General features: G+C 55.1%; 10 protein-coding genes across 10 annotated transcripts; 7 read left to right on the forward strand and 3 right to left on the reverse strand.

Annotated features, from left to right (window-relative positions):
* Positions 1-51: 51 nt before the first annotated feature.
* Positions 52-4,444, forward strand: POSPLADRAFT_1042208 (hypothetical protein; the record flags this gene model as incomplete). Its single annotated transcript, XM_024478063.1, has 11 exons — positions 52-101; positions 409-517; positions 575-645; positions 696-1,445; positions 1,500-1,713; positions 1,776-2,760; positions 2,813-2,983; positions 3,034-3,357; positions 3,408-3,545; positions 3,603-4,073; positions 4,128-4,444. 11 exons carry the CDS (start codon positions 52-54, stop codon positions 4,442-4,444), a joined length of 3,600 nt encoding a protein of 1,199 aa, XP_024343698.1.
* Positions 4,445-6,275: 1,831 nt separating this feature from the next.
* On the forward strand, positions 6,276-7,059 carry POSPLADRAFT_1037782 (hypothetical protein). Its single transcript, XM_024477266.1, has one exon. The coding sequence runs from the start codon at positions 6,408-6,410 to the stop codon at positions 6,633-6,635; it is 228 nt and encodes a 75-aa protein (XP_024343699.1). The 5' UTR covers positions 6,276-6,407; the 3' UTR covers positions 6,636-7,059.
* An 820-nt stretch (positions 7,060-7,879) lies between these two features.
* POSPLADRAFT_1072083 (hypothetical protein) lies at positions 7,880-11,501 on the forward strand (the record flags this gene model as incomplete). Its single annotated transcript, XM_024482481.1, has 22 exons — positions 7,880-8,068; positions 8,117-8,164; positions 8,223-8,540; positions 8,678-8,843; positions 8,902-9,022; positions 9,074-9,208; positions 9,266-9,287; positions 9,344-9,426; positions 9,487-9,540; positions 9,601-9,743; positions 9,808-9,814; positions 9,868-9,971; positions 10,021-10,089; positions 10,150-10,159; positions 10,214-10,245; positions 10,295-10,332; positions 10,388-10,447; positions 10,513-10,581; positions 10,647-10,672; positions 10,746-10,909; positions 10,976-11,004; positions 11,061-11,501. The coding sequence occupies 22 exons, from the start codon at positions 7,880-7,882 to the stop codon at positions 11,205-11,207; spliced, it is 2,034 nt and encodes a 677-aa protein (XP_024343700.1). The 3' UTR covers positions 11,208-11,501.
* A 914-nt stretch (positions 11,502-12,415) lies between these two features.
* Positions 12,416-12,950, forward strand: POSPLADRAFT_1080420 (hypothetical protein; the record flags this gene model as incomplete). Its single annotated transcript, XM_024482989.1, has 2 exons — positions 12,416-12,660; positions 12,713-12,950. Coding segments are annotated over 2 exons (483 nt in total), but the record flags the coding sequence as incomplete, so codon positions are not given.
* Positions 12,951-13,277: 327 nt separating this feature from the next.
* POSPLADRAFT_1051073 (hypothetical protein) lies at positions 13,278-14,930 on the reverse strand (the record flags this gene model as incomplete). The annotated part of the gene is made up of 3 exons (XM_024480115.1): positions 13,278-14,378; positions 14,430-14,463; positions 14,518-14,930. The coding sequence occupies 3 exons, from the start codon at positions 14,928-14,930 to the stop codon at positions 13,278-13,280; spliced, it is 1,548 nt and encodes a 515-aa protein (XP_024343702.1).
* An 89-nt stretch (positions 14,931-15,019) lies between these two features.
* On the forward strand, positions 15,020-15,844 carry POSPLADRAFT_1175614 (hypothetical protein). The gene is made up of 3 exons (XM_024488367.1): positions 15,020-15,190; positions 15,249-15,394; positions 15,452-15,844. Exons 1-3 carry the CDS (start codon positions 15,085-15,087, stop codon positions 15,755-15,757), a joined length of 558 nt encoding a protein of 185 aa, XP_024343703.1. The 5' UTR covers positions 15,020-15,084; the 3' UTR covers positions 15,758-15,844.
* Positions 15,845-15,941: 97 nt separating this feature from the next.
* Positions 15,942-16,358, reverse strand: POSPLADRAFT_1130570 (hypothetical protein; the record flags this gene model as incomplete). The annotated part of the gene is made up of 2 exons (XM_024483970.1): positions 15,942-16,027; positions 16,076-16,358. 2 exons carry the CDS (start codon positions 16,356-16,358, stop codon positions 15,942-15,944), a joined length of 369 nt encoding a protein of 122 aa, XP_024343704.1.
* Positions 16,359-17,981: 1,623 nt separating this feature from the next.
* On the forward strand, positions 17,982-18,595 carry POSPLADRAFT_1042213 (hypothetical protein; the record flags this gene model as incomplete). Its single annotated transcript, XM_024478064.1, has 2 exons — positions 17,982-18,472; positions 18,523-18,595. The coding sequence occupies 2 exons, from the start codon at positions 17,982-17,984 to the stop codon at positions 18,593-18,595; spliced, it is 564 nt and encodes a 187-aa protein (XP_024343705.1).
* Positions 18,596-19,007: 412 nt separating this feature from the next.
* Positions 19,008-20,672, reverse strand: POSPLADRAFT_1175619 (hypothetical protein; the record flags this gene model as incomplete). Its single annotated transcript, XM_024488368.1, has 2 exons — positions 19,008-20,197; positions 20,427-20,672. 2 exons carry the CDS (start codon positions 20,670-20,672, stop codon positions 19,127-19,129), a joined length of 1,317 nt encoding a protein of 438 aa, XP_024343706.1. The 3' UTR covers positions 19,008-19,126.
* Positions 20,673-22,477: 1,805 nt separating this feature from the next.
* POSPLADRAFT_1051078 (hypothetical protein) lies at positions 22,478-23,530 on the forward strand (the record flags this gene model as incomplete). The annotated part of the gene is made up of 4 exons (XM_024480116.1): positions 22,478-22,540; positions 23,134-23,335; positions 23,397-23,459; positions 23,514-23,530. 4 exons carry the CDS (start codon positions 22,478-22,480, stop codon positions 23,528-23,530), a joined length of 345 nt encoding a protein of 114 aa, XP_024343707.1.
* Between the last annotated feature and the right edge of the window lie 270 nt (positions 23,531-23,800).

Raw genomic sequence — 23,800 nt, forward strand, 5'->3', positions numbered from 1 at the left:
TGTATATAAGAGGTACTCTTGTCGGAGCCGTGAATTCACACCGCTGTTGGGATGACCGTGAGCGGGCGCATGGAAGCGGTGACGAATAAGGCAGGCGAAGAGTAGGCATGTTCTCATTATAACTCCCGGCAGACGCTTCTTCGCGTCCTTCATTTCCCTCTTCCCTCCGCCTTGTACACTCTCGTTGGCTGCTACCCGAGCCCTCTGCTGGGCTCCAATGCCTTCTCTTGCGGCGTCCACCGCCGTCCCACCGACGCGCCTGCTACGACTAGACGATCTTCACGACAATGTGCCTAAACCTAGCTGTGTATCTGTATCTGAAAATCGCACCTGTTATGACTCTTCCGATTACGCTGTTCCCGTTCCATTTTACGCTTCTTATGAGTTCCCGGACATTTTGACTGCGAGGGCTGTTGTACTTGATCAACCTGTATGTATTGGACATGGTTTGGATGTTCCTGCTCTGGGTGTGCTTTCGACCCTTGTGGTCCCGACAGCTGTCGGTCTCTGTATATGGGTAAGCCCCATTTGTTCCTCCATGTGAGGGCTGAGGTCTGATCTGTCTCGTCACAAGCTATTGTTCGCTATCCTACGCCCACGCTATCGCCAGGTGTATGCTCTGAGGGAGTGGTTCGTGCCGCAAGGGTATGTGGCGCATAATATCGTGATACATTCGCGCGATTGACTCAGGCCAGGCTACGACCGAGCCCACTGGGACGCTCTCTCTGGGCCTTCTTAACCCCACATGTTCCCCTCATACCACAACTTCTGGGTGAGCAATCTCGTGCAGGAAAGTCTGTCGCGCGGGACACCGAGGTGTACCCGTCAGACGAGGAACTGACTCTTCGGACATTATGGACAACCATCCTTGTCGTGTCCGGGTGGACGTTCCTCGGTTTGGCGGGACTATTGCCCTTGTATATGGTGGCAATACCGTGTCTGGCATCGTCAACCTTGCCGTTTGCATTCTCTGGACAATACTCGACGTTACAGGATCTCAGCATCCTCAGGATCCTGAGCCTTCTGCCTCAAGACGATGCCTCGGCATCATCAGGTCCCTCTAACGCCGGACTGCAATCTGCGCCGTATATTCGTATACGGCTCATCATACTCACCATTTTCGCGATCGTGCTGGCTCTAGTGCCTGCGCTCTGGCTGATCATGCGCGAGTTCAACAAGATGGTTGCTTATCGAGAGTGCTGGGTGAACGACCGCTGCCAGAACATCGAGATGGGCTGGCTGAGCGCTCGTCAGGCGCCAGGCATCGTTGGCTGGGGCGAGAAGCGCCTGAAGGATTTTATCGTGAAGACAGGCCTGAGTTCATCATTGGATGCTACCGGCAGCAACGATGGACAATCACGCCGTCGGCGGAGACGTACGCCTGATTGGAGCGACGCGGAAAAGGGTCGATTCGAGGTCGACATTCAGAACTTGTTCTCCATAGGGTAAATAAACTTCCATTCGGCGCAACGAAACAAAATATTGACCAATTATATCAGGGACACCACAGACCTCGCGCTTCTCATTGACGAACGAGATGAGATCCTGGAAAATCTCGAGATCGCGGAGACGAAGTACATTCAGAGTTTCCGGCTTTCAACACCTGAGCCGTCGATCGCTGATTTCCAGCCCCCATTGGCCACCATATCAGAGGAGCCTGGATCTCCTGTGAAACCCGCGATTAGCCGTCCGCGTCCACTCGCGAGTGCCTCAGTATGTACATTGGGCTTTGATAGACGCTGAAATGTAGCTAATCTCATGACTCTTGATTCAAGCACCAGCGCAGACGGCGTAGAGGCCGTAATCCCGCTTTCGGCTCGTCTTCGCTTCCACCAACTTCGTATGTCATGCCGTCACAGTACTATAAGCTCCGTGGCGTGCAAGGCATTAGCGGGGGTCAGTTCGCCGATGTCGACAAGGATGTCATACCTGCAGCGCAAAGCCCCAGTTTGGCCGAGTCGATCAACCAGCGCGTCGTGGGAAGCCGGTTCCAAGAGGTCAACAGCAGTTCTCCGACGATCAACCAGGGTGCCCTGGGCAGCCAGGTGACTATGAACAAGAGCGGGCGCCTTGAGGCTGTGCGTACACCCGATTCTGTATCGCAGGACAACATGATATGGGGGTCTCACCCTCACGCGTCGTGGGACACGGCAGGCTTCGACGACACGTCGCCGTACAACAACTACATTCCGCACGGGTCGCAGGACCCGATCCTCGCGGGGTCTGACGAAGACTGGCATGATGTCCTACAGGAAGACCCCGAGGCATTCGAGAACGCCGAGGAGTACCCAGAGGACACACGCCGGCGGCCTCGCCCTCCGCGGAAGCAAGGCGTACATGTTCCCCGTGAATCCTTCCCGCTGCGTGCCCGAGTAGGCCCTAGCGCGGAAGAGCTCGTGCCGCTGCATCTGCGTTTACAGCCGCGCCAGCCGTTCGTGCGTCCGCTGTCGGGGCTCAATCACGACCAGCTGGGCGCGATATACGCCGACATCAGTCTGTGGCGGTCCAAGCTGAAGATAATCAATGCGGAAATCGCAGAGGTGCAGAGCGAGTGCTACAAAGATATCGCAGACGGCGCGCGCATCAAGGGCTGGCTGATGATCGGCAGAGGACTCAGGTTCGTCCGTGGTATCCAGCTGATCGAGGGCCGCGCAAAGGAAGACATCCGATGGGATGAGCTCCAGAGCGAGAACAACTCCATGAGGACTGTGGGTTTTTGGACAGCTGCGATCACGATTGCGGTAATGCTTGCCATTGCGCGTAGGTCCAACATGCGGAGGAGTTCACACACTTGTACTCACAGCTTCGTCAGTGGTTCCTGTTGCGGGCCTGTACCTCAGTACAGCGCCTGACTTCGCGCACTATTACCCTTTCCTCATGCGGTTGGACGAGGGGAATGACCTTGGTGCAGGCATTGCTACGTGCCTGGCGGCAGCGCTTTTAGCGATCCTCTTCATCTCTTTCGCGATGAAGAGCGTGCATTGTAAGAACACCTAGTAGCCATGTTCAACACACGCTGACCTCTCCTTTCAGATTCCGGGTATTTGATTCATTCCGTCTCCCTGTCAGGAAGCCATATGTTCACCTTCAAGGCGATGTTCTACCTGATGACGCTCGTCGGCGGGGTTTCTCTGTTCACTGCAGGCGCCGTGCTGTTCGCGATGCACTCCTTCAGCATCAACGTGGGCGATACGGCATCGATCGCGGATGGCATCATCTACATGAGTGTGTTTGCGTTGTTGCTGCTTCTGTGCGTCGCCGTCGTGTTTCCTGGCCTGCTTCTGCTACAGCCTATACGGTTGTGGCACGTCCTCCGAGCCGAGAAAGAAGCCATTACGTCCCGGCAGAGGTTCCGAGGTAGGTTGATTGTCGAGTTTATTAGCCGACTCGTGCTCACAGCGAGGTAGCTGTGTATCCCAGGACGTACAGCCCGTCATACTCGCTCAGTTGCACAGTGCTTGCGTTCACCTATGCTTGTGCGTTCACCCTGCTGTTCCCCTTGGTCGCTCCCGCCGCATTGCTTTTGCTACTTTTGACGTTCATTGGTGCGTGTTCCCTTAATGCGAATGACGTCATGCGGGGGCTCACAGGCGCTAATGCAGCACATCGCTTCCTGATCGGTTATGTGTACGGCCGTACGCATTCGTCCACTGGAGGACTCCTGCACATCTGGCTGCTCCGCCGTTTCGGCACACTCCTTGCATTCCAGCCACTGATCCTGGGGCTGGTTTATCTTAGTCGGCTGCTGTGGATCGAAGGTGGGATTTTGTGCGGCTTCGCGCTCGCGGTTGCAATCTTTGTCGAGAGTTACTGTAGCTGGCGGACACGGCAGCCTGGCCGCAAGTCGTTGAATCCGATCACAACCGACTGTCTGCAGACGTTCGAAAAGACGGCGCGCCCGGGAAAACACTCAGAAGCAGAAGAGGAAAGTCTTAGTCTCGTCAGCTCCGGGCGCAACACGCGAATGCGGGGGTCGTACGCTTCGATTCTGGAGATGATGTCTGCAACTCTGGCGGTGGCGCCCCTCCCATCAGAAACGAGGGGCCCCGTTCCTTTAGGCGAGTGGAGAGTCTGTTGTGTTTGCTGCCATGATTGTAACTGACCGTGGCATTTGTCATCGCCAACAGCAACCGAGACCCTAGACGACCTCACCGCGACGGAGCGCGCCGCACGTACGCAGCCAGATGCGCCACCGCATTTGCCTCCTCTGCCCTTCGCGGATCACGCGGAGGAGATGGCGGGCGTGCTGTTCGCGCCAGAACTGCTCGCGCCAGCACCTGTCATCTGGTTGCCCCACGACAACGGGGGCATCAGCCGCTCAGAGGCATATGACCTCCAGCGGTACCATAAACTTCCAGTGACCCTGGACGTGCGTCCACAAGATGATGCACAGTCCCGCCGTTCCTGGTCATCACAAACCCGCCGCGCACAAGGGAATTCATGATGTAATTGGTGCCCCAAACCGTAGATGTGTGTTTTCCTTGTTTCGGGCCTTGTGCAAGTTGTTTGTTATTAGCTTTCTGTGCTGTTGTTGTTGTTGTTATTGACGCCCATGACTGACAAGGAGATACCTTATTACAGTTCGTTTACACTTACGAGTTGTTTGTTGACGCTACGAATGACTGATGTGTTACAGGATCCATACCCTATGCCATATTGTGGACATGTCCTTTACTAATGCCGCGCTGCTGCAGCGTGTTTTGCAATCGATCATGATGAATCATACACTTCGCACAGTCACCGTTTTGCAGCATGAGGTTCTGGCTTCCCTGCGAGAAGGCAGGTGCGATATGGGCATGAGAAATTGACCAGATGTCTCTCGATCAAGATATTCGTTGGTCCATCTTACAGCGCGTCCTCCCTCAAATGACTCCGACACGCGCCGATAGCCTTTCGTGCTTTGAAAGCATATTGCCCAGCCGTAGCTTATTTCTCCGACCTTGAAGCCGCCCGGGCTGCAGAAGCTCTCGACTATATCGACTGCAGTGGCTTCTAGCGCCCTCGTGGCAGGGATAGGGCAGAGCGAGTTCCGCTCTTGGTCCTATGAGGCTTCGCAATGATACAGTTGGGCCCCGAGGTTAAGGGGAACTTACCTGCTAGGTGGGCCGCGGATCTTTTAGACCTCGGACTTCCTTTATTCCTCGTTCCCATAGGCCGCGATTGGGAGGATGTCCAGTTGGCCGATCACGACATATGGGGTTGCTGCGAACCCGCTCACTATCTAGTAGCTGCAACGCCCGAGAGCTAGTTTGCGGACTGCATGCTGTACCGCTGCCGCAGTTTCCACCGCTGCATAAGCCAAGTTACAGGATTGCTTCTCCCGGACAGATGTCGTTATGTAAAATATTGACATGCAGACGTGCCCGTGTGGTGGTGGCTCTCGCGTAGCCGCCGACTGTCTGGCTGGCTGGTGAATGCATTTTTGTTCGTACCGCATGATGATACGCAGTCGATGAGATGGATCTCGATGCGAGTCTGGCATCTGAGCCGCAAGAGCATGTTGGCGCCCCGAAAATACTGGAACGCTCCAGGGTTCCGGGATGCCCATAGATCCCTCAGATATGTTCGATAACGATGTGACGGTCGGAACTACGATAGCGCCCCCGTACGCTGTGCTGTCATTAAAAGTGTGGATCAGGCGGTGATGGAAGCGAGCGCGGGGCGCACCGCTGAGTCCCGCGATAGATGGCGGCGGCTCGGGTGCGATTCGCAAGCGAGCGGGCGGCGACGTCACGTTGGCTGGGGAAATAGGAAGCTAGGCGGAGAGTGACCGCACCGGTGTCACAGCGCATCACAGACTGTGGAGTCGGTGGCTCAATATCGCGCTCGATGATCGGCGAAAACCTTTCCCACCTCTCGCTGTCCTCCCAGGCAGTGGGACCATCCGCCACCCCAATTTTGCATGTCTGGGCCATTCATCGAGCGGCCGAGAAATACACACGCATGATCCGCGCAGACAGCCTCAGGGTTCCCAACGGCAGGCGAGTTGGAGAGGCGTCTGGGACGCAGCCCGGTGCAGCCACCGGTGGCGCAGAGAAGCGAGCCGCTCCTCGGCGTGATAGGATGGGATACTCAGCGGCTGTTCGCCGGCGGACGCGGGCACGGAGCCGGAAGTGACCTGTGGATGTGAGCGATGCCGACATGCAGAAGACCAGACGCGATGGAGCCTGCGACATCGCGACCACGAACGCACCCTCTTTTTCTGTCACTCCCAAGTGGCCCAAGCCTAAAAGCTTGACTGGCACGGCTGCTCCTGTCCCACATTCCGCTCTTCTGCGCGTCCAGCAGCCCGGCTTCAGACGTCCGCGCTCGTCCGTGCCCGTCGTCCTCTCCGATTGTTCAGACTCCTGGTCTGTCCCACACAGTCCTCTCGTACTCTTTCTGCACCGCCCCCCGGGCCCAATACTATGCTCGCGCACCCCCAGCCGACACACGCCGGGCAAAACGACATCGACCCGTTCATCCTCTATGCCCAGTCGCTCCACGACTACACCCTCCGGCTGTGGACGGAGTCCCGCCGGCTCGCGGAGGAGAAGGCGCGTGCCCGTGCGGCGGAGATAGCCGCTGTGAGGAAGCGGGAGGAGGAAAGGCAGAAACAGAAGAAGCCCGCCGCACAGGCCGGCAACGCAGTCTGAAGGAATCGAGTTTGAAGAAGAACGAGAGGACACCGATGGAACGTCAGGTCTCCGTTGGCTGCGGTTGATCGTCCAACACCACGCTACGCCGTGCATGTACTCAATACTCGTGCCCGCACTGGTGCGGCAGCACCCACGTCTGCTTCGACGACGACGCCATGCTATCTGTCCAGGACGATGAAACTTACCTTACGACGATCCGCCTCCACACGTATTGGCCTCGCAATATTGTACATACCACGACCCCCCGCTTTCACCGCATTTCGCTCTCGTCGGTCTGACCCATCCAGTGTAATTGATTAGCCCCCTCGTCGCGCTCGATAGACTGACCTCCACATACCTCTTTTCCCTTTTCGTTGTGCGCTCTTCGCTTCTGTCCCGTGTTTGTCCAATAACGCTATATCTATTTCGTCTCTTGACCCCATGTGCTCCGTACAGAATACACCCACAGACCGCGCACGTGGTGCTCACTGAATGTGTATGTGATCGAGCGTTGCCGTGATGCCGAGGTACATCAATTCGAGCCTGAAACAAACACTAGCCGTGCATGCCCTTGCTGCAACGTTGAGCTGCTAGTTCTCGACGCAGGAACAGGTCGCTGAGTCGGAGTGTCGAACAACGTTTGTCGCGATCAGGGACAACTCTAAATGTTTATATAGTTCGTCCTAAAGGGCCTAGACCACCGGTCCAGCCCTGGCTTAAACGTGCGCTACTCCCGGCAAGTAAGTAGGCCAATGTGCCAATCTGGTTGGCCGCCCGGTCACCGTTGCGTGCCATCAGGTCTTTTTTTTGGAACTACTCTCTCTGGCATTTGCGTCCGACCCGGGTCAGAACCACGGTCCACGAGGTCGCCACATGCCTCTCAAGTCCTATTATTAGAGAACGATTGGAAAATGCGCACCAAATTTCCAAGTATTGGCTGAGCCTTGGCTATCATATACCGACTTGACTTGTTGTCGAGGTCGCGTGTGAGTGTGAATGCGATCATGCGGTGATCCTGGGGATCTCCTCGGTTTCAAGGCGTTCATTATGCTGGTGGCTGAATGCCTGAACGTCGTTCGTGTGAATCAGCTCACTTCTGTGCCTTTGCACACTGACAGGATAACGTTACGCGACGCACGTTCCCCGTTCTCCCTGATTTCGAACCGAAAACCTCCCGTCCTCGCCGGCTTATTTAGAGGCGACAATGGCCTACGAACCCTTCGAACCCTGCTTCCTGTGGTTCTGTCGCCTGCGCTATAGTCATGGCTCGCGGGATCGCCAAGGCCGTAGGCGTTTGCTTCCTTGCAGGCGTTGTTGCCGCTCAGACACCTCTGGGTCCTTCTGAGTACACTGTTCCGGGCGTGTTTCCGACTTCCGTGTATGAGTCTTATTACAACGACCCTACTGCGACGACTGCTGAGCCTCAACCGGTCATTACTGACCCCATCACTGTATGTCGCATGAACAGCATCGCGAAACCTACTAACCCGGTCGTCCAGCATGTAACATACCCGTACTGGTTGACGAATCCGGAGACGATCCCTCAGGTACGCCCGTGTTCCACGTCTTATATATGCGTTAGCATACAATTGATCCCTACTGCAGGAAGACACTTGGGAGACACATCCTCTGCCTCCGACCGCATCCTCGTCACAGCTGCTCGACTATGCCGTGCAACAAATCATCTCGATCTCCACGAGTCCCATCTTTAGCAGTGACACCTGCGCGGCGTGCCAGGTCTCGCTCGAGGTCGCCAAGTTCCTCGCGCTCGCGGCCCCTGCAGAGGGCCCGAACCTCGCGATCCGGCTCTGCGAGTACTTCGACTACGCGGACGACTGCGCGGCGGACTACGGGATCTTCACGCTCGGCGCGACGCTCACGCAGGTCGCCGCATACGCAGACGCGGGAGGCTATGACGGCCAGGTACGCTGCCCGATTGCGTGATCGGCTGCGAGATCGGGAACTGACGAGGGAATCTGTTCCGTTTGGCTTTGGGTGGCCGATCTGCGTGTGGGCGTGGGTGTGGGTTTTGATGGTGGTGGTGGTGACTGCGCGGGTAGTCGATTTGCAACCAGTTCCTGGGCCTGTGCCCGGACCCGCCGACAAGCCCCCTGGACCTCACGACTTGGTTCGCCAAGCCGAAGCCAAATCCCCTTCCGCCCTCACGGAAGGCGACGGGCCAAAGGCTCAAGGTGCTGCACATGTCTGATTTGCACATCGACCCCCGTACGTACCCCTTCGTGCTCTCGGCCCGTCAAGGCACGTTTCTCAAATGCTCCCGTAGGTTATACCGTTGGCGCCGAGGCAGACTGTTCTGCGTACCTGTGTTGTCGCCCGTCGAGCTACAACGATCATAGTCCGAACGTGACGGTGGAACCTGCACCCTACTATGGAGCCTATTACTGGTGATGTGTCTCGCTGCGTCGCGGTTGGGTGTTTGTTGATTGTCTGACTAGTGATGCGCCATTCCCCTTGATCCTCGCGGCGATGCAATCTGTTCCTGTCCTCACGGGCACGGAGGAATACGGATTCAACTTTTCCATCTATACCGGCGATCTGGTTTCGCATGACCCTGGCAATCAGCTTTCCAAGTGAGGCTTCTTCTGCGACGGCAGTCGCCGAGGTCTGACTTAATCTCTCGCCATCAGGGAATATACCGTATACAGCGAGGTGGGCCCAGGTTGCCTGGGGCTAATCCGTGTCGAAGGCTGACAATGCATGCTTAGACCGTTCTGTACGACCTGTTGAAGCGTCAGATCAATTCTGGGCCTGTGTATGCTGTGCTCGGAAACCACGACACCTATCAAGAGTGCGTCGTTTCCTCGTTTACTGTACAAGTAACTCAAGCCTGATTTTCGGTCCGCTATAGGGCGCAGAACTCTCCCTACAACATCGGCCCGGAGCTCACGGATCAGTTCAACTGGTCCGTCAATCGATCTTGCGTCTATCCACATTATTGAGTTCTGATATTCTGGCGGAATAGGGACTATGATCATTTGGCAGCGTTGTGGGAATATGAAGGCTGGATTTCTTCCGAGACGGCACAACAAGCTCGCACTCATTACTCGGCATATTCCGTGCAACGCCATGATGGGCTGAGGATCATCACACTGAACACTGACATGTGTAAGTGATTATTGGTGTCTAACCTTATCTGCCCAAACACTAAACCCGTCTATGTGTCCAATAGGGTACACGTAGGCATACTAAGATCTTGCGAGAGGTATGATATGCTCACATTAGTGCGAAGGGACAACTATTATGCCTACATCAACCTATCATCGTCAGACAACTCCGGTATGCTGCGCTTCGTCACAGATGAGCTGCAGGATGCCGAAGATGCCGGTGATCGAGGTGAGCGAGCAGACACGCCATTGCTTCGTGAGCTAAGTGAAGCTTCTAGTCTGGATTTTGGGACATGTCCTTGCAGGATGGGATGGTACTAACCCCTTGAAGAACCCTACGAATCTATGTGAGTCTGGAATATTGTGCACATCTCAAGATAAGTTGTAATAACCTGCCATCTCTCTAGTCTATCAGATGTATGCACACACCCCTACATGCACAACCCCCTAATACTGAACCAAGCTTCGCAGCGTCGACCGCTTCTCGCCTCATGTCATTGCAGGTTCGTAGACCGCTTCGTAATTCAGCCCATTCAATTAAGTCTTCTGCAGGGGTATTCTTCGGACACTCGCACGAAGACCAGCTGAGCGTACGCCGCTGAAAACATATACCTTTATCCACGCCCGCTTACATTTAAACACCAGATCTTCTACGCCAATAACGCGACTGACATCAGCGCGGAAAGTGCCTTGGCGGTCCAATGGGTACGTCATCCCCGGGGAACATGTGCGCAGCAGGCGTTCGCTCATTACCGAGTCCCCCGACGCAGATTGCTCCCTCCGTGACACCCCTGACGAATCTGAACTCCGGCTTCCGTGTCTATGAGGTCGATTCTGGGGTGCGTATCATGTCCGTGTGCTCTGCCGTGTGACCGCGGCTGATGAATCGCTCCACTTTTATCAGACATTTGATATTCTCGACGCATACACGTGAGTCGCCTGCCGACGTCGAGGGTGCGGGTGCCGTCTCCGCAGCGCGCACGCTGATCACCCGTTCTATAAGGTTCGAGGCGGACGTGAACTCCTTTGGGGGACTTGACGGGCAGACCGAGTTTGGGCCGACGTACAGGTTCGAGTATAGCGCCCGCGAGGCATACGGTGGAAGCATCACCGGGTGGGGCCCCAATGACCCCCTAAATGCCACCTGGTGGCATCTAGTGACAGAAGGTCCGTATGTTTACCCGCACTCTTGCCCGCTGTATTCTGATACTGGCCCTCTACTGACACGCTCAGCCATGGAAGCCAACTCGTCTCTCGTTACGGTGGGTGTTCTTGTGGGGCACGTTAGGACATCTGACCAACCTTGTCTCGATTATAGCTGTTCAACACGTACCAGGGTAAGAGCTCTGTCCGCTCGCCGGCCTGCACGGGCGAATGCATCGATGCGAAGATCTGCTACATGCGAAGCGGAAGCGCGAGTCTCGCTCTCCAGAATTGCCCTTCTGGATATGGCTCTGTGCAGTAGACATTGTTCTGCAACAGTGACGTCAATGGCGCATGGGGGTAAAATAATCGGAGGGCAGGGTGAGCAGGGGGTGCTGTGTAGTTGCGATGTGCTGTAACAAAGTTATCGATATGCAGAGGATACGCGCGTGAGTATACTAGGTCCTGAGGACGGTGGTGAAGATTGCTCTGGCAGAGTTTACCTTGAATGTTGAGGAATGAGACGTATGCTGGCGTCTAAAAGAAGTCGCTGTATGCACAGATCTCAATCTCATTGACAGGCGAGCGCAATTGTTTCAAGTTGAATATAACCGGTTACCTCCTCATTGCCTTGCATTCACTCTCGCCGATGCAGATTCACCTGTTTGTTTCTCAGTGCGCGTATGCTGACGGCTACAAGATGGCTATATAAGCGCCCACTGTACACAAGACAACTCAGCCGCTGTGGCGAGTATTACTTAATGGAAACAGCCGAGCGCCACAGTGGCCATATAACCCTAAAGTACATAAGCACGAAGCCTGGGGAGACTCTCCGCCACAAAGATGAACTGGAGCCACTCCAGAAAAGATTCGTGTAGCCAGTTCGTGGATGAAGGCGTCGGGGTCCTTTGTTTGAGTCACCACAGATCTAGATCTTGATCACAGCTGTAGCGCCAAGCGCATCAGCAATAACTTAAACTGGTACGCCGCTTTGTTCTACTTTTCAGTATCAAGGCTCATTACTCAAAAAGCAGTTTTCTCACGCGGCGGTCCGTCAATGTCTCTGATGTGATGCACGCCACACAGTGTCTCCACACACGCCCTGACGTTTGCGGCCTGGGACAATGAGCGTTGCTATGTCTCCTTTCCGGAAGCTTGGTCTTAGTGTCAGGTGCTGGCGGATGTCGTGACAAGATCAAGGTGACGTCCTGCTTTCTCGCTCTATTCATCAAAGCGTGTCGATATAAATATTGCGGCTGTCTCGATTGTTCTTCTCGACTACCTTTCTGTCTCAGCGGCCTACTACAGATGGGTGACAAGTCAGCTCTGTACTCAAGCCTTGAAATCCATGTCGACTTCCAGTCGATATATAGACTCCGGTCCCTCATTGGCACCGACATAGATTGCGACTGGGTAGCCGAAGGCCTGACTTACATGGGACTTCCAGGACAGGATATGATCACAAAGCAAGAGTATCATCCCATCCGCGGTGACCTGGAGACTGGGAAAGTATACCGCGCCCAGCTGCGTAGGAGTGGCGCATCGGAAGACACGGCCTCACTCACTGTGGCCCTCAAGTGGGCCACTACAGCAGATACCATTGATAGGCTCTATAACGAGGCCTGCATTTACGAGGGTAACCTAAAGCGTCTACAAGGCACATTTGTTCCCAAATTTTATGGACTATTCCTTGCAAAAATTGGCGTGACGCCCGTCTGCTGTATTGTCCTGGAGTGGTGCTGCGGGACGCCTACGCAAGATATTCGAGAACTTAAGTGCGTATCGAACCTGTTCATCCGGCCACGGTATTCTCTAATTGAGAGGCAGCCGGCAGAAAATGCTCGCAACCGCCCAAATCCATAGCGTGGGTGTCGACCATGGCCTGCTTAAGGACGGTCATCACTTCGTTGTCGACTCTAGGAACCGGTTGCGCATCGTGGATTTCGGCGTCGCGTATGTGCATGAATGCAAAGGCGGTATACCGCTCCTCAAGCGGCGCGACGAGAACACCCCAGAGGTCTGCAGCGAATGTCGCGAGCTGCGCGATATGGAAAACACCTTTGGTCCCGATACAGGCGGGGACGCGGAAGCCATCCGGCGGGCGAACGACCTCGGGGACCCCGACTATCGCGAGCGATATGGCTGGGCGAGGAAAGAGGTTCCGCTTTCTATCATAATCATTCAGAAGGGCCGGGTGCGGGCGTAATCAGTAGCATGGACGCAGGTAGGGGTAGAATATCATGTGGGTTCCAAACCCTATAGTGCGTGCCACAAAATTATTACCGCCACCCCTGCTCGTGCAGATTATTCTCCGTGTCTAGTTGATCTACATATTTATGGCATGCCGTACAGTACAATGTCCAGTTATCCGCTGTACAAATAGACAGTTCACTCACAGCTCATCCCCCCAAACGTCCCAGACGACTTCATGTCCACAACCGAGAACATGGTGCTTGTTTCGCCTAGGCCCAGCAAGACACAGTACGGGGCACTGGCTGGGCGCTCTCTCGTCGAGCTCGATGGTTTCGAGTTCAAAGTCTTCCGCGTCGTCGACATCAACCAACCCAGCGAAACCAACCTCGCTGTCCACAACGTCGTCGTCAAACTTCATCACCCTCATTCCGTTGTCCCAGCTCGCCTTAATCCGACGAAAGACGGCGTGCAGCAGCGCAATGCCCTCCGCCCACCCTCTCTCGAATTCGGCGCGTATCGCCTCATGCTTGTCTGGTCCAAAAAGAACGGGAGCGGTGGCCGTGAAAGATACGACGGAGGGCTTGGACGGTAAGACCCGGATCCTTGGGATCTGGCCGACTGTAGCGCCCGGTGGCAGCTGGCCCGGAGGGATCGCTGGAATGGGAACTGGATCCCGCGGAGGAGAGTTACGTAGCGATATGGTAGCAGTGGCGAGGCCCCGACGTCCCCGACGCGGTCGACGCTGGCGCACCTGCGCAGGCTCAGGAGCCGGCGCATTCCCCGCGAGATGAGCATTGTGTGCTTCCAACCACGTCCTGAGCGTCTTCTCGCGGTCCTTTGCCGCTTTGTGACTCGCGGCTGCCATCGCCTTGCCCAATATCGCCCAGTACCACAGCCCGTCATCGTGCTGGACATCAGCCCGCGGAATGACAATGTGACACTGATCAAGCACGAGCGTTCTGAGACGCGTGAAGCGAGCGAGCACGCCCTCGACGTCAGCCAAACTCACGCCGCATGTGGACAGGTCGAGTGTCTCTACGCTGGGCAGGGCCTTGGGCGTCGTGTACAGAAAGCGCGTAGGCTGGCGCGCGGGTATGCGCAGGCGGAAATGCAGAAGATTTTCGAGGAGGGGAGAACAAACGAGGGTCGACAGAGGGTCGAGCCGGAAGAACACTAGCGGCTGGGCGAAGTGCGTCGGCGCTTTGAGGGGGTCTAGAGGATCCTGAATGATTGAAAGTGCGTGTAGTCTCGCTACCGGCCAACGGGAAAAGGCCTCGAGAGTGGAATCAAAATATGCACCCTAATCCAGATGTGAGGTCCCTCTCGGGTATGCGATGGTGACGTTACGTACCTTGAGGAAGTGATAATATGTCGCTTTTTGTACGCTATCACAGATATTTTTATTACATGCCGAACATACACAGAGGCATACTACTTACTACGGTCTGAATCTCAAGGAGATAGACTCCAACTCTTCTATCGGCTTCTCAAACATCTCTTCCAGATGTTCAGGAGAATAGTTGGGCCCAATAAACAGACGCAGTCCGCTCACATTGCGCAAGAGGGCAATCAGATTATTCACGACCCACGCATCACTGACCTCCCAGCTCTCCAACGCGAAATAGCGGATCAGGGAGACATGATCTGGGCTCTTCCGAAGGTGACTGTAGAGCTTGAAGATCTGATGGCTTCTCTTGAGGCGCACATAGTGAAACAAGTGGTATTGGGGAACGGGCGAGCGCGGGACGGCGCGGACGAGGGAATACGTTGTTTCTTGTAGATATTCCAGAGGGATTTGTGAGAGGATGTCTGTGTAAAGTTCCGGCGGCAGAGCCTCTAACGGAGAGACCATCGAGATCGAGGCAAAAGAGCAAGCGGGTGCGTCATGTCTCTACTAGTAGTTTGCCTCTGTTTGTTATGTATGGCGCTGAAAAGATATACCTTTACCATGTCTGCAGACATGATACTGGCAGCGATAATGGCGAGCGTGCACGTTGTCTCTAGCGATGTCGACCAATCTTTTCTTCTCGACCTTTGAAGTCACCCGCCAAGCGTTCTTCCGCACATCGCTCAGCTACGCCGTCGTCAATCTCAAGCCTATCGTGCCAGGACGTAAGTGTCGCACGGAAATATTCAATGATGCTACGATGGTAAAGACTTGGCTGCAAAGACGTGCTGGTCGTCCCTACTCGCTATGTTCCCCGAATTACAGACCTCACTCCCCCCGAGCTGTCGTCTCTGATGACCGCGGTGCAACAAGTCGGGCGTGTGATTGAACGCGCATACGGGGCGGATGGTCTGACCATCGCGTGTCAAGTGAGTTCATAGCTGCTGCTGCCGACCTGTGCAGATCTACACCTCGGGCAATCCTAGGATGGCAAGGCCGCAGGCCAGACGATGCCTCACGTACACTTCCACATTATACCCCGCAGGCTGAAGGGCGACTACTTCGTCAGGAATGATGATGTCTACCCTGTTCTTGAGCAGGCAGAGGGACAGCTGCCCGCACAGTTCAAGACAGTAAGGGGACACAAGAGCGGGGAAGAGTTGCCCTCTGGCGAAGTAGAACCGCTAAAGATGGACGCAGACGACGACAGGAAACCGCGCACAGTGGAGGAAATGGAAAAAGAGGCTCAGTGGCTAAAGACGTTCTTCGCCGAGGACGCACAATCCAATTAAATTGATACACGAGATGTAGAATCTAGAGCAGAGCGTATACAGGTAGTACATACTTACATGCAGCAACACAGTGGTATCATCGCTCAACGAGTCAGTATATGCGAAGTTGCGGAAAGTACCATACCAAGGTATCCCCGCATCACTGACGGTATATAGCACATCAACTATGCACGTACAGAAGATGTCATGGATTGCTCGGAGTATCATCCCAAGACCCAGGAATGAGTGCCAGTGGCAGCAACCAAGTGGCTGTCAGGATGACGCCGTTGCCTGTAACACCGCTCAGTGGATGTTCCCTTCAGACAGCCGACTGCGCACCTTTATCGAATGTCTTGATGGCACTCCAGCTCCATACAACGAAGGCTCCTAGATAGGCCAGATAGGGAACAAGCGTTCCGAGGAGCTGTAGTGCCGGGCGAGCCTGAGGAGGAATAGCTGCGGTGGGAATATGGTCCAGTAGCCACTTGAGAGCGGTGGTCAGGAGAGCAGCACGTTTGCTAGCCTCTATTCGTTGGTTGTCCAAGATAGCAAGGACTGGAGGCGGCAAGTAGCTGAATAACCAACGTACCTCATAAGCATGAAGTATATCATCACGGACCATGGACTTACACACGGTAGCCCCACCACCGAAGTTCTAAGGAGACTTTGGTGGGAGACGGGATCCATACCTTTCTTTCATCAGCGACGGCCACATCTGGCGAGCTGAAGGGCCATAGTCTAGATAGAACACTGCGTGTTTTTGGCTCTCGATAGCTAGTTATCGAGGCGTTTTCGTCCAGGGAGATGACCTCAGAACGCGCGACTTCGACTTCTGAGCTATCGTCAGGCACGAGAGGCGCGTACAGCATGAAGCTGGAGCTGTCATCGTCTGACGAGACTGTGCTGCCCTCTTCTGTAGCGGGGTGAGCATCGCCGTTCGCGTCCACGCGTGGGGACGGCGTGTGGCCGGAAGATTGCAAGCGGTCGAGTAGTGTCCACATACTCGGCCGCCCTTGAGAAGCCTCCCCGTTCATGATTGACGGGGAGGACAGAAATGAGACCAGTTTGGAGTCGGTTATGAAAGCAGGGAAAGTCCCCGATACAGGCACATCGGGGCTGCCAGACGTTGCTGAGGATGATTGTGCCGCCCACGAAGGAAGTGAGGAGACAAGAGCTTGAATTCTGCGCGCGAGAGATGCCGGCTCGGGGATAGATATGTGTTCGCCTGCGGCAGTTTCTTCGTGACCTGCGGATTCAGCACTGGTGTCGACCTCCGTAAAGTCCCCTATGCGCTCTACGGAGGGAGTAACAGAGGGGACATCACCGACAGCTTCGTCCGAAATCTCAGACGGCAAGGATATGACAGAAGCCTGCGTTTCGTCGCGTCGACCAAAGGCACGTACAGGGGACTCCTCAGGCGGCACGTCGACCGATCCATCTGTCCGTCTCCTCGCGAGCTTGATGAAGCGCAAGAAAGGTGTCTGTCCCCGCCTCCTGAACTGAGAACCGTCGCCGGGGGGAGTTGCACCGTCTGCCGCGGACTGAGATAATATCTCAGGTTTTACCAAGTGGCTAAGCGAGCGCCGCAGGAAAAGGAAGGTTGGCGGTGTATCCGGACGGGATGTGCAAACAGGTGGCATGAGCGTTTCATTGAGAGAAGTAGGACGTTCTGAGATCCTTGCTGCGCAGGAAAGGCGGTGGTCCGTCCCCGGCCCGGGATAGATCCGTTTCGGGCAGACAGTAAGTTCGACCCGTGCGGTGGGATAGGGTGGGATGGTTGTTTCTCTGGACGTCTCTTTTGACTTTGGAACATGCTCAGGACTGAGTTGAGTTGTACGTTGAGTTAATCTTGTCACTCGAACGTTGTGCGCAAATAATCGGCTCTACGTTGCTCGCAAGAAATGCAGAAGAGTGGGAGAAAGGATATCATAGTCAAGATGTAGAGCCGCATTTCTAAGCCACCACGGCACAAGCTTCAAGCTCCAAGGCGCGTCAACTCAGAATCTACGAAATCATGCCCATCCAAACATATCCAGACAGTCCTGTCGACGCCACCGAAAACGACGCCACATGAGCGCCTCCCAGGCCACAGAGCAAGCCACACCAGGCGGCCAAGGCGCTAAGTGACTTAGGACAACTTGCTCTATCCACCTGCATGAGACGCACTTCAGCCACAAGTAACGGATCCAGCTCTGCGTCGTTCCATACCCGCGCGTTGTATTGCCCCTCGTACTCTGCTAAGCACATGTCGGAAACTCCCGCTTCGCTCGACGTCGTCCTCGGCGGCGCCACTGTCTTGCGACTGGACTCCCTGGACGGCGATAAGCCGAATCTGCGAGTGGAGATATCTCTGGAAACGACCGGGGACGCCTCCCGCGATGCGTTCATGAGCAAATTCCAAGACTGGTTCGCGGGCAAATCAGGCGGCGCGAGCGGCCAGGGAAACGCCACAGGCATCTTCACACCAGTATACCGCGGCATGCTCGAGGAGACGGCGCCTTCGGGAACACAGCACGGCTCGGCTGAGGTCGCCATAAAGTGTGCGCGCGGCGTAAACGCCGTCCATAAACTGCGCTACGAGGCGGGGCTCTACCAGAAGGAGCTCGCCCCGCTCCAGGGCACTGTCGTGCCGCGCTACCACGGCTTCTTTGCAAGAGAGATAGACGATGTGCAGTTCGGCTGTCTCCTCCTGGAGTGGTGTGCGGGAGGAGCAGATTGGCCGTTGGACCGCAAGGCGTGAGTACACGCACCTTCCTTCGTTCAACTGACTGTTTGATGCTTATGAGTATGCGTACCGCGCAGCTCCATGATGGTGATGGCGGCATATCGTCTGCACAAAGCGGGGGTCGTTCACGGTAATCTGGCTGTCAAGGACGCACATCACTTCTTATTGCACCCCGACGGGCAGGTGCGCATTATCGACTTTTCGACAGCACAGTTGCACAAGTGCCCTGGTCAGCATCCGGTCCTGTACAATGAACAGCCCGGAACACGGCCACCAGGATGCGAAGAGCTGTACGAGGTGGAGTTGAATCTGGGGGATATTTCGAATGGATGGTCAACACTTAGTCACAGTGCTCATCTAGATGAATCTCAGCCTTCATGAGTGTCTTTGTACAACCTATATATTTGCGGTTACTCAAGCCGTCTGTTAGGCTCCTGATAAGCACATAAGTCAAGGGGATGAACCATTTTGCCACGCACCGTGTTATGTCTGGCAAAGCATCGAGATATCCTGAAGCACGACGCCGTCGTGCATAGCTTGCAGTCCTGTGGCTATAACAACATTGACATTATGACGGAGTGGTGGGGTAGCATTATACTTATACAACAGATAGGAACGCAACATCCAGCAAAACACCAACCTAGATTATACAGTACATTTCCGCATCACTCAAGGCCTGTCTTCCAATCCGAGTCCACGATCTGGATCCCCCTCCTGCCAAACCGGCGGCGCCACTCGACCATCTCGCCCTGCACGCCCGCCTGCTGCGCACGCGCGGACATTCCGGGCCTGAGCCAGCGCACGTCGCGCGTCCTGATCGTATTCAGCGCCGGCAGGCGCGGCAGGAGCGCCTCCAGTACGGCGAGGAACTCAGGACGCGGGCGCGGGAGTGAAAGAATGCACAGAGGGTGCGGCTCGGCGTCAGCGAACGCGGGGAGCATCAGAATGGGCAGCGGAGTCTCGAGCGAGAGGTGATGCAGCGCGGGGCAACTAGTGAGCAGCGTCGGTGGCGAGGGTGAGGACGTGGCAGGCCACGTCTTGGCGGTGAAGAGGTGCAGGGAGGAGAGCTGCGCGCCGTGCGCGTGGATGAAGCGCGGGACAAGCGAGCAGGGGACGGCGGTGTCGTCGCAGGGAGAGATGGTGAGATGGCGGAGGGAGGGGAGGGGCGAGTGAAGGAGCGCGTACATGACCGGCGAGCAGGGCAGTGAGAGCAGGACGAGCTTCCGGAGGTGCGGGAGATGTAGCGGTTTGAATGGGAGCGGCTCTTGTGAGACACTAGAGTCGAGCATATCTACGCCGGTGCCGATGACTGACAGCTCTTCTAGCCCGACACACGCCCGCAAGAGCTCGACGAAGTGGTCCGGCTCGACGTGGGAGGATGATTCAAAGCGGATGCCTTTCAGGACGCGGAGGTGGACTGTCTCAGGCCGAGTCGCTATGCCTCCTACTGCTCGTCGACTCAGCACGATGCTAGGGCTCACCATGAAACGGATGAGAAAAGGGAGGAGGGGAAATAGCAAGTTGAGGGCGTTGTCTAGACGGTACGCCTCGGCAGGGGAAGCGATATCCAGCTCGCGTAGGTCGAGAGTCTGAACCCATCGTCCGGGTGTAGAGTATGGAATACGTCGGATGGAGTCCCACTTCTGGTCGGAGACGTGGAGGTGTTCAGCGAATCGTTCCAAACGAGCTAATGAATTGATGTAGACGTGCTCATAGAAGAGGGGCAAGGCAACATCCTGAAAGTAAGACAAGTTAGTACACTATCCTCACTGCGGACGGAGTATAACAGAGTAATGGGATAAATGAGCTCGCTTCATACCTGTTTCGCACTGACCTGCGAGTGGAGGGAATAGCCCGGGAACAGCCCGAAACGCTCTCAGCATACAATGCCGCAGCCGCTTCTGTCTCTGCTTTCGTTCGCGAGCACGCTTATGCGGTCCGTATCCTGTGAGCACTTGGACGCACCTTCAAGTCCTTGCACACAAGTAACAAGCCCTGCCTCAGCAAGTCCCGCTGGACGAGGGATCCGGGAAGTTCGCAATCATAGTGCTGATAAACGTAAGCCAGTATTTTCGACCATATCTCCGAGGGTAGCGGTTTCAGAGAAGGCCTATAAGGCAGCAGCGGTAGGAGAAGAAAGTGCCCTGGGTATCGAGCCAAGGGCCGAGGACTTAGCAAGATTGTACTCGCGCCAGTAGTGGTATATGACATCGAGTTTTAGTGTACAGCAAAGCAGAAGATTACGGAAGGACAAGTCAGGACAGGCCTGGACATGGAGGACGCAGACTGAGTCGTCACCCGACAGTCAGTCTCATCTCGCATTCCCAGTCCTCAAGCCGATCGGCTGTAGACCGGCACTCTGATGGCGGGCTTCCGTCATAGTCTCATAGACGCCCTTTCTAATACTAGCTTCTTCTTACAATGAATTATTACAGATCAATGTGCACGACATTGGCAGGGTTGGCCCCCATACTGGCAAGCATTTCCTCAAAGTCTTCCCTCGTCATGGCGGTTCCTCCACTGCGCCAGCATCCCACACTTCAGCAAACACCAGGAGACCGAGCAGATTGGCTTACTGAGACTCGCCCCGGTGCACTCTGTGAAATACGCTACCAGCGGTGGCACGTCCCCCATCGTTGCGTCCTCGAACTGGCACGTCCTATCCACCGGCGGCCTTTGCCTGAACGCCAGGTAGTTCCCGCACCACGGATGACCCACACCGTTCGTCAGTTTCTGGATGCACTTGTTTCTAGGCGATCCGTCATTGAAAAAGTTCTCGTTGTACACCACCGTCAGCGTATGGCCGAGAAGAGGCCCGTCCTTGCCATGCCTCTGAATCGTGATGGGGTACGGACGAATGTTACCGAACCAAGTTTCCCAGTCAGGCGTGTGCTGCATGATGCAGGGGTGGTCCTCGTCAGGCCGCAGCTCGCACGGCACGTCGACCAGGCGCGGCGCGTCGCCGGCAGCAGGGAAAAATAATGCCTTGATGGTCAGCCACCTACTACTGTCCACTAGTCCTCCTGATGATATGTAGCGACATTCAGCTTTATGCCGCGACCAATCCTGAGGATTCATTCGTGTCAGTACCGCGGAGCCACACTTGTTGTCCAGGACAAACCGAGGTACTGTGCTCGCGCGAGCAGTATCGAATGGTCTTGCATCGGGAACACTGAAAAGTGCCGGGCTTCCAACATACATGGCATGGATACTCTACATATTCATCCATGATAGAGGGCGACGGAATAAGCTATGTGCAGGAGTTCGAGCGGAAAAAGGCTGGCGGACGATACAAAGACTCCGAAGCTGTCGCTTGTTACCTCGTAGTCCCTAATTGGAGAATAACGGCTGACAGACCAATGTAATCTCAGATCGCCAACAAGAATGTGCTCATCCGGCGGATATAAAACTGTATTTAAGACTGAATAAAAAGATTGCACCCCATCATTAGTACAGCCAGAGAATAGCTTGCGTCACTGATGGTAGCACGGGCTTGTTAGAAGAGCGTGAGGTTTACGGAATCACTTGGTTGCTCAGTCTGTATCCTGATTCTGGCGCACATGGGCTGCTTTGGTGGAGGCGGAAGTAATTTGAATTTGCATCTGCTGCTTTACTCCTGGTTCCAGTACTGCGTCCTAGATATCCCTACCATACTATGCCCACCACTCAGGTCCCCGCCATGCACGATCAACAGCAGATCGGCTCAGGCTTCCGTCATAGACGCCCCTTCTGACACAAGCTATTACAGCAATCTGCAGCTACTGTATCTCAGGTATTAACGCTCCCGTGGTTGTGCTGCTCGGCCGCTTCGCATTGGGTCTTCAATTACCGGTGGCAGTGGACATCCCACCTACTTACGTAGCTAATAACAGCTTCACGAGGCACCCACATCTCCTCCGATACCCATCATACATTGACAGCGTTAGTTCCAGACCACTACTACGAGATGACTCGCGTGTCCGAGCGGCAGCAAACCACGCGTACGTTCTGCCGGTGGAGGAACGCGTCGTGGGAACATGTCTTCATACGCCATCATCGGAGGTTCTCGTGGGATAGGCCTGGAGCTAGTGCGCCAACTGGTATGTACGCAACAGGCGGCTCGCAGTCTTACGCAGGCTGAGAAAGAACATATAGTTTGACAACCCAGAGAATATTGTCTTGGTGACCGTACGAAACATGTCAACCTCCGGACACCTGTTTTCTTTTCTTCCATCTCCCAGTCTGAAAGAAAGAAAGTGTATGTTCTGCAGGCAGATGTTGTTGATCGCCATGCCCTCAAGGTTGATAATTGATTCAAACCTTCTTCCAAGCAAATCCTCACACTCAACGGACGCGGCTGGCAGCAGAATAGGTCTCTGAACTTTCGCGCGGGACACTGGATGAACTGACACATAACGCTGCACGCATGGACAATAAGGGTGTGTACCGCCGTTTCACCGACTATTGAGCCTTCTTAGCCGCGCCACTTTGCTGGCTCGCATCCGCGTCTGGTGCGCCATCTGTCAGCGTCGATGAGAACCAACGAAATCGATGTTGATTTTGGGGAAGCTGTGGGCGTTCGCGTATCCATCTCAGTTCTGAGAGGAATGCAACAACAGTTCCGTGTGAACGTCCTTGGCGTCGTACACTCCATCAGTGCTTTCCTCCCCTTACTTCGCAAAGGCGCTTCTAGGACAGTTATTGTCAAGAGAATGGCGCGGGGGACCGCGAGCTCGCCTGGAAGGCGCACATCACAACTTTTGCAGCGTATGGCATGACGAAGACTGCGGCGAACACGGTTATGACCAAGTACGCTGCGCTGCTAGAGAGCGAGGAGTTCGCTGTGTTTGCCCTAAGTCCCGGTTATGTGGGCACGACGGACACTGCCGTCCAGCGTAAGTTCCGTTCGCCTTTCCAAGGGAACAAGCCGACTGAAGATGGGGGTACTTCGTGCAGCGGACGAGACAGGGAACGCTGCACTGGATGATATGCTGGAGAATATGTGTAACCTCTACCCCGGTTATGACCCATCCCTCTTGGCTTGCTGTAAAGTCGATACTGACCGCTATACAGCAGGAGGATCACTCTAAAGATGGGCAGTATGTAGTACCTGCTCCGCGGCTGACTTCCTAATATACCTATACAGACTCCAGTTACTCTGAAGCCAAAGGAATTCGCAACAAGGTAGGTAGCGCGTGTTCTATCGTTTGTGACATGATGGGCGATGGTGATCACGACGAACATTGGAGGGTTTGACGGTTGAGCGTTCAATGAGTCTCAATGAGACCCTGAACTGCGCTCAGCGGCATATGCGTGGGATGGAGACGAATGCAGAACGCTCGTTTTGTGTCTCGGCCCAT

The sequence above is a fragment of the Postia placenta genome (assembly GCF_002117355.1).
Source record: "Postia placenta MAD-698-R-SB12 unplaced genomic scaffold POSPLAscaffold_1, whole genome shotgun sequence".
NCBI classification, from domain to species: Eukaryota; Fungi; Basidiomycota; class Agaricomycetes; order Polyporales; family Adustoporiaceae; genus Rhodonia; species Rhodonia placenta.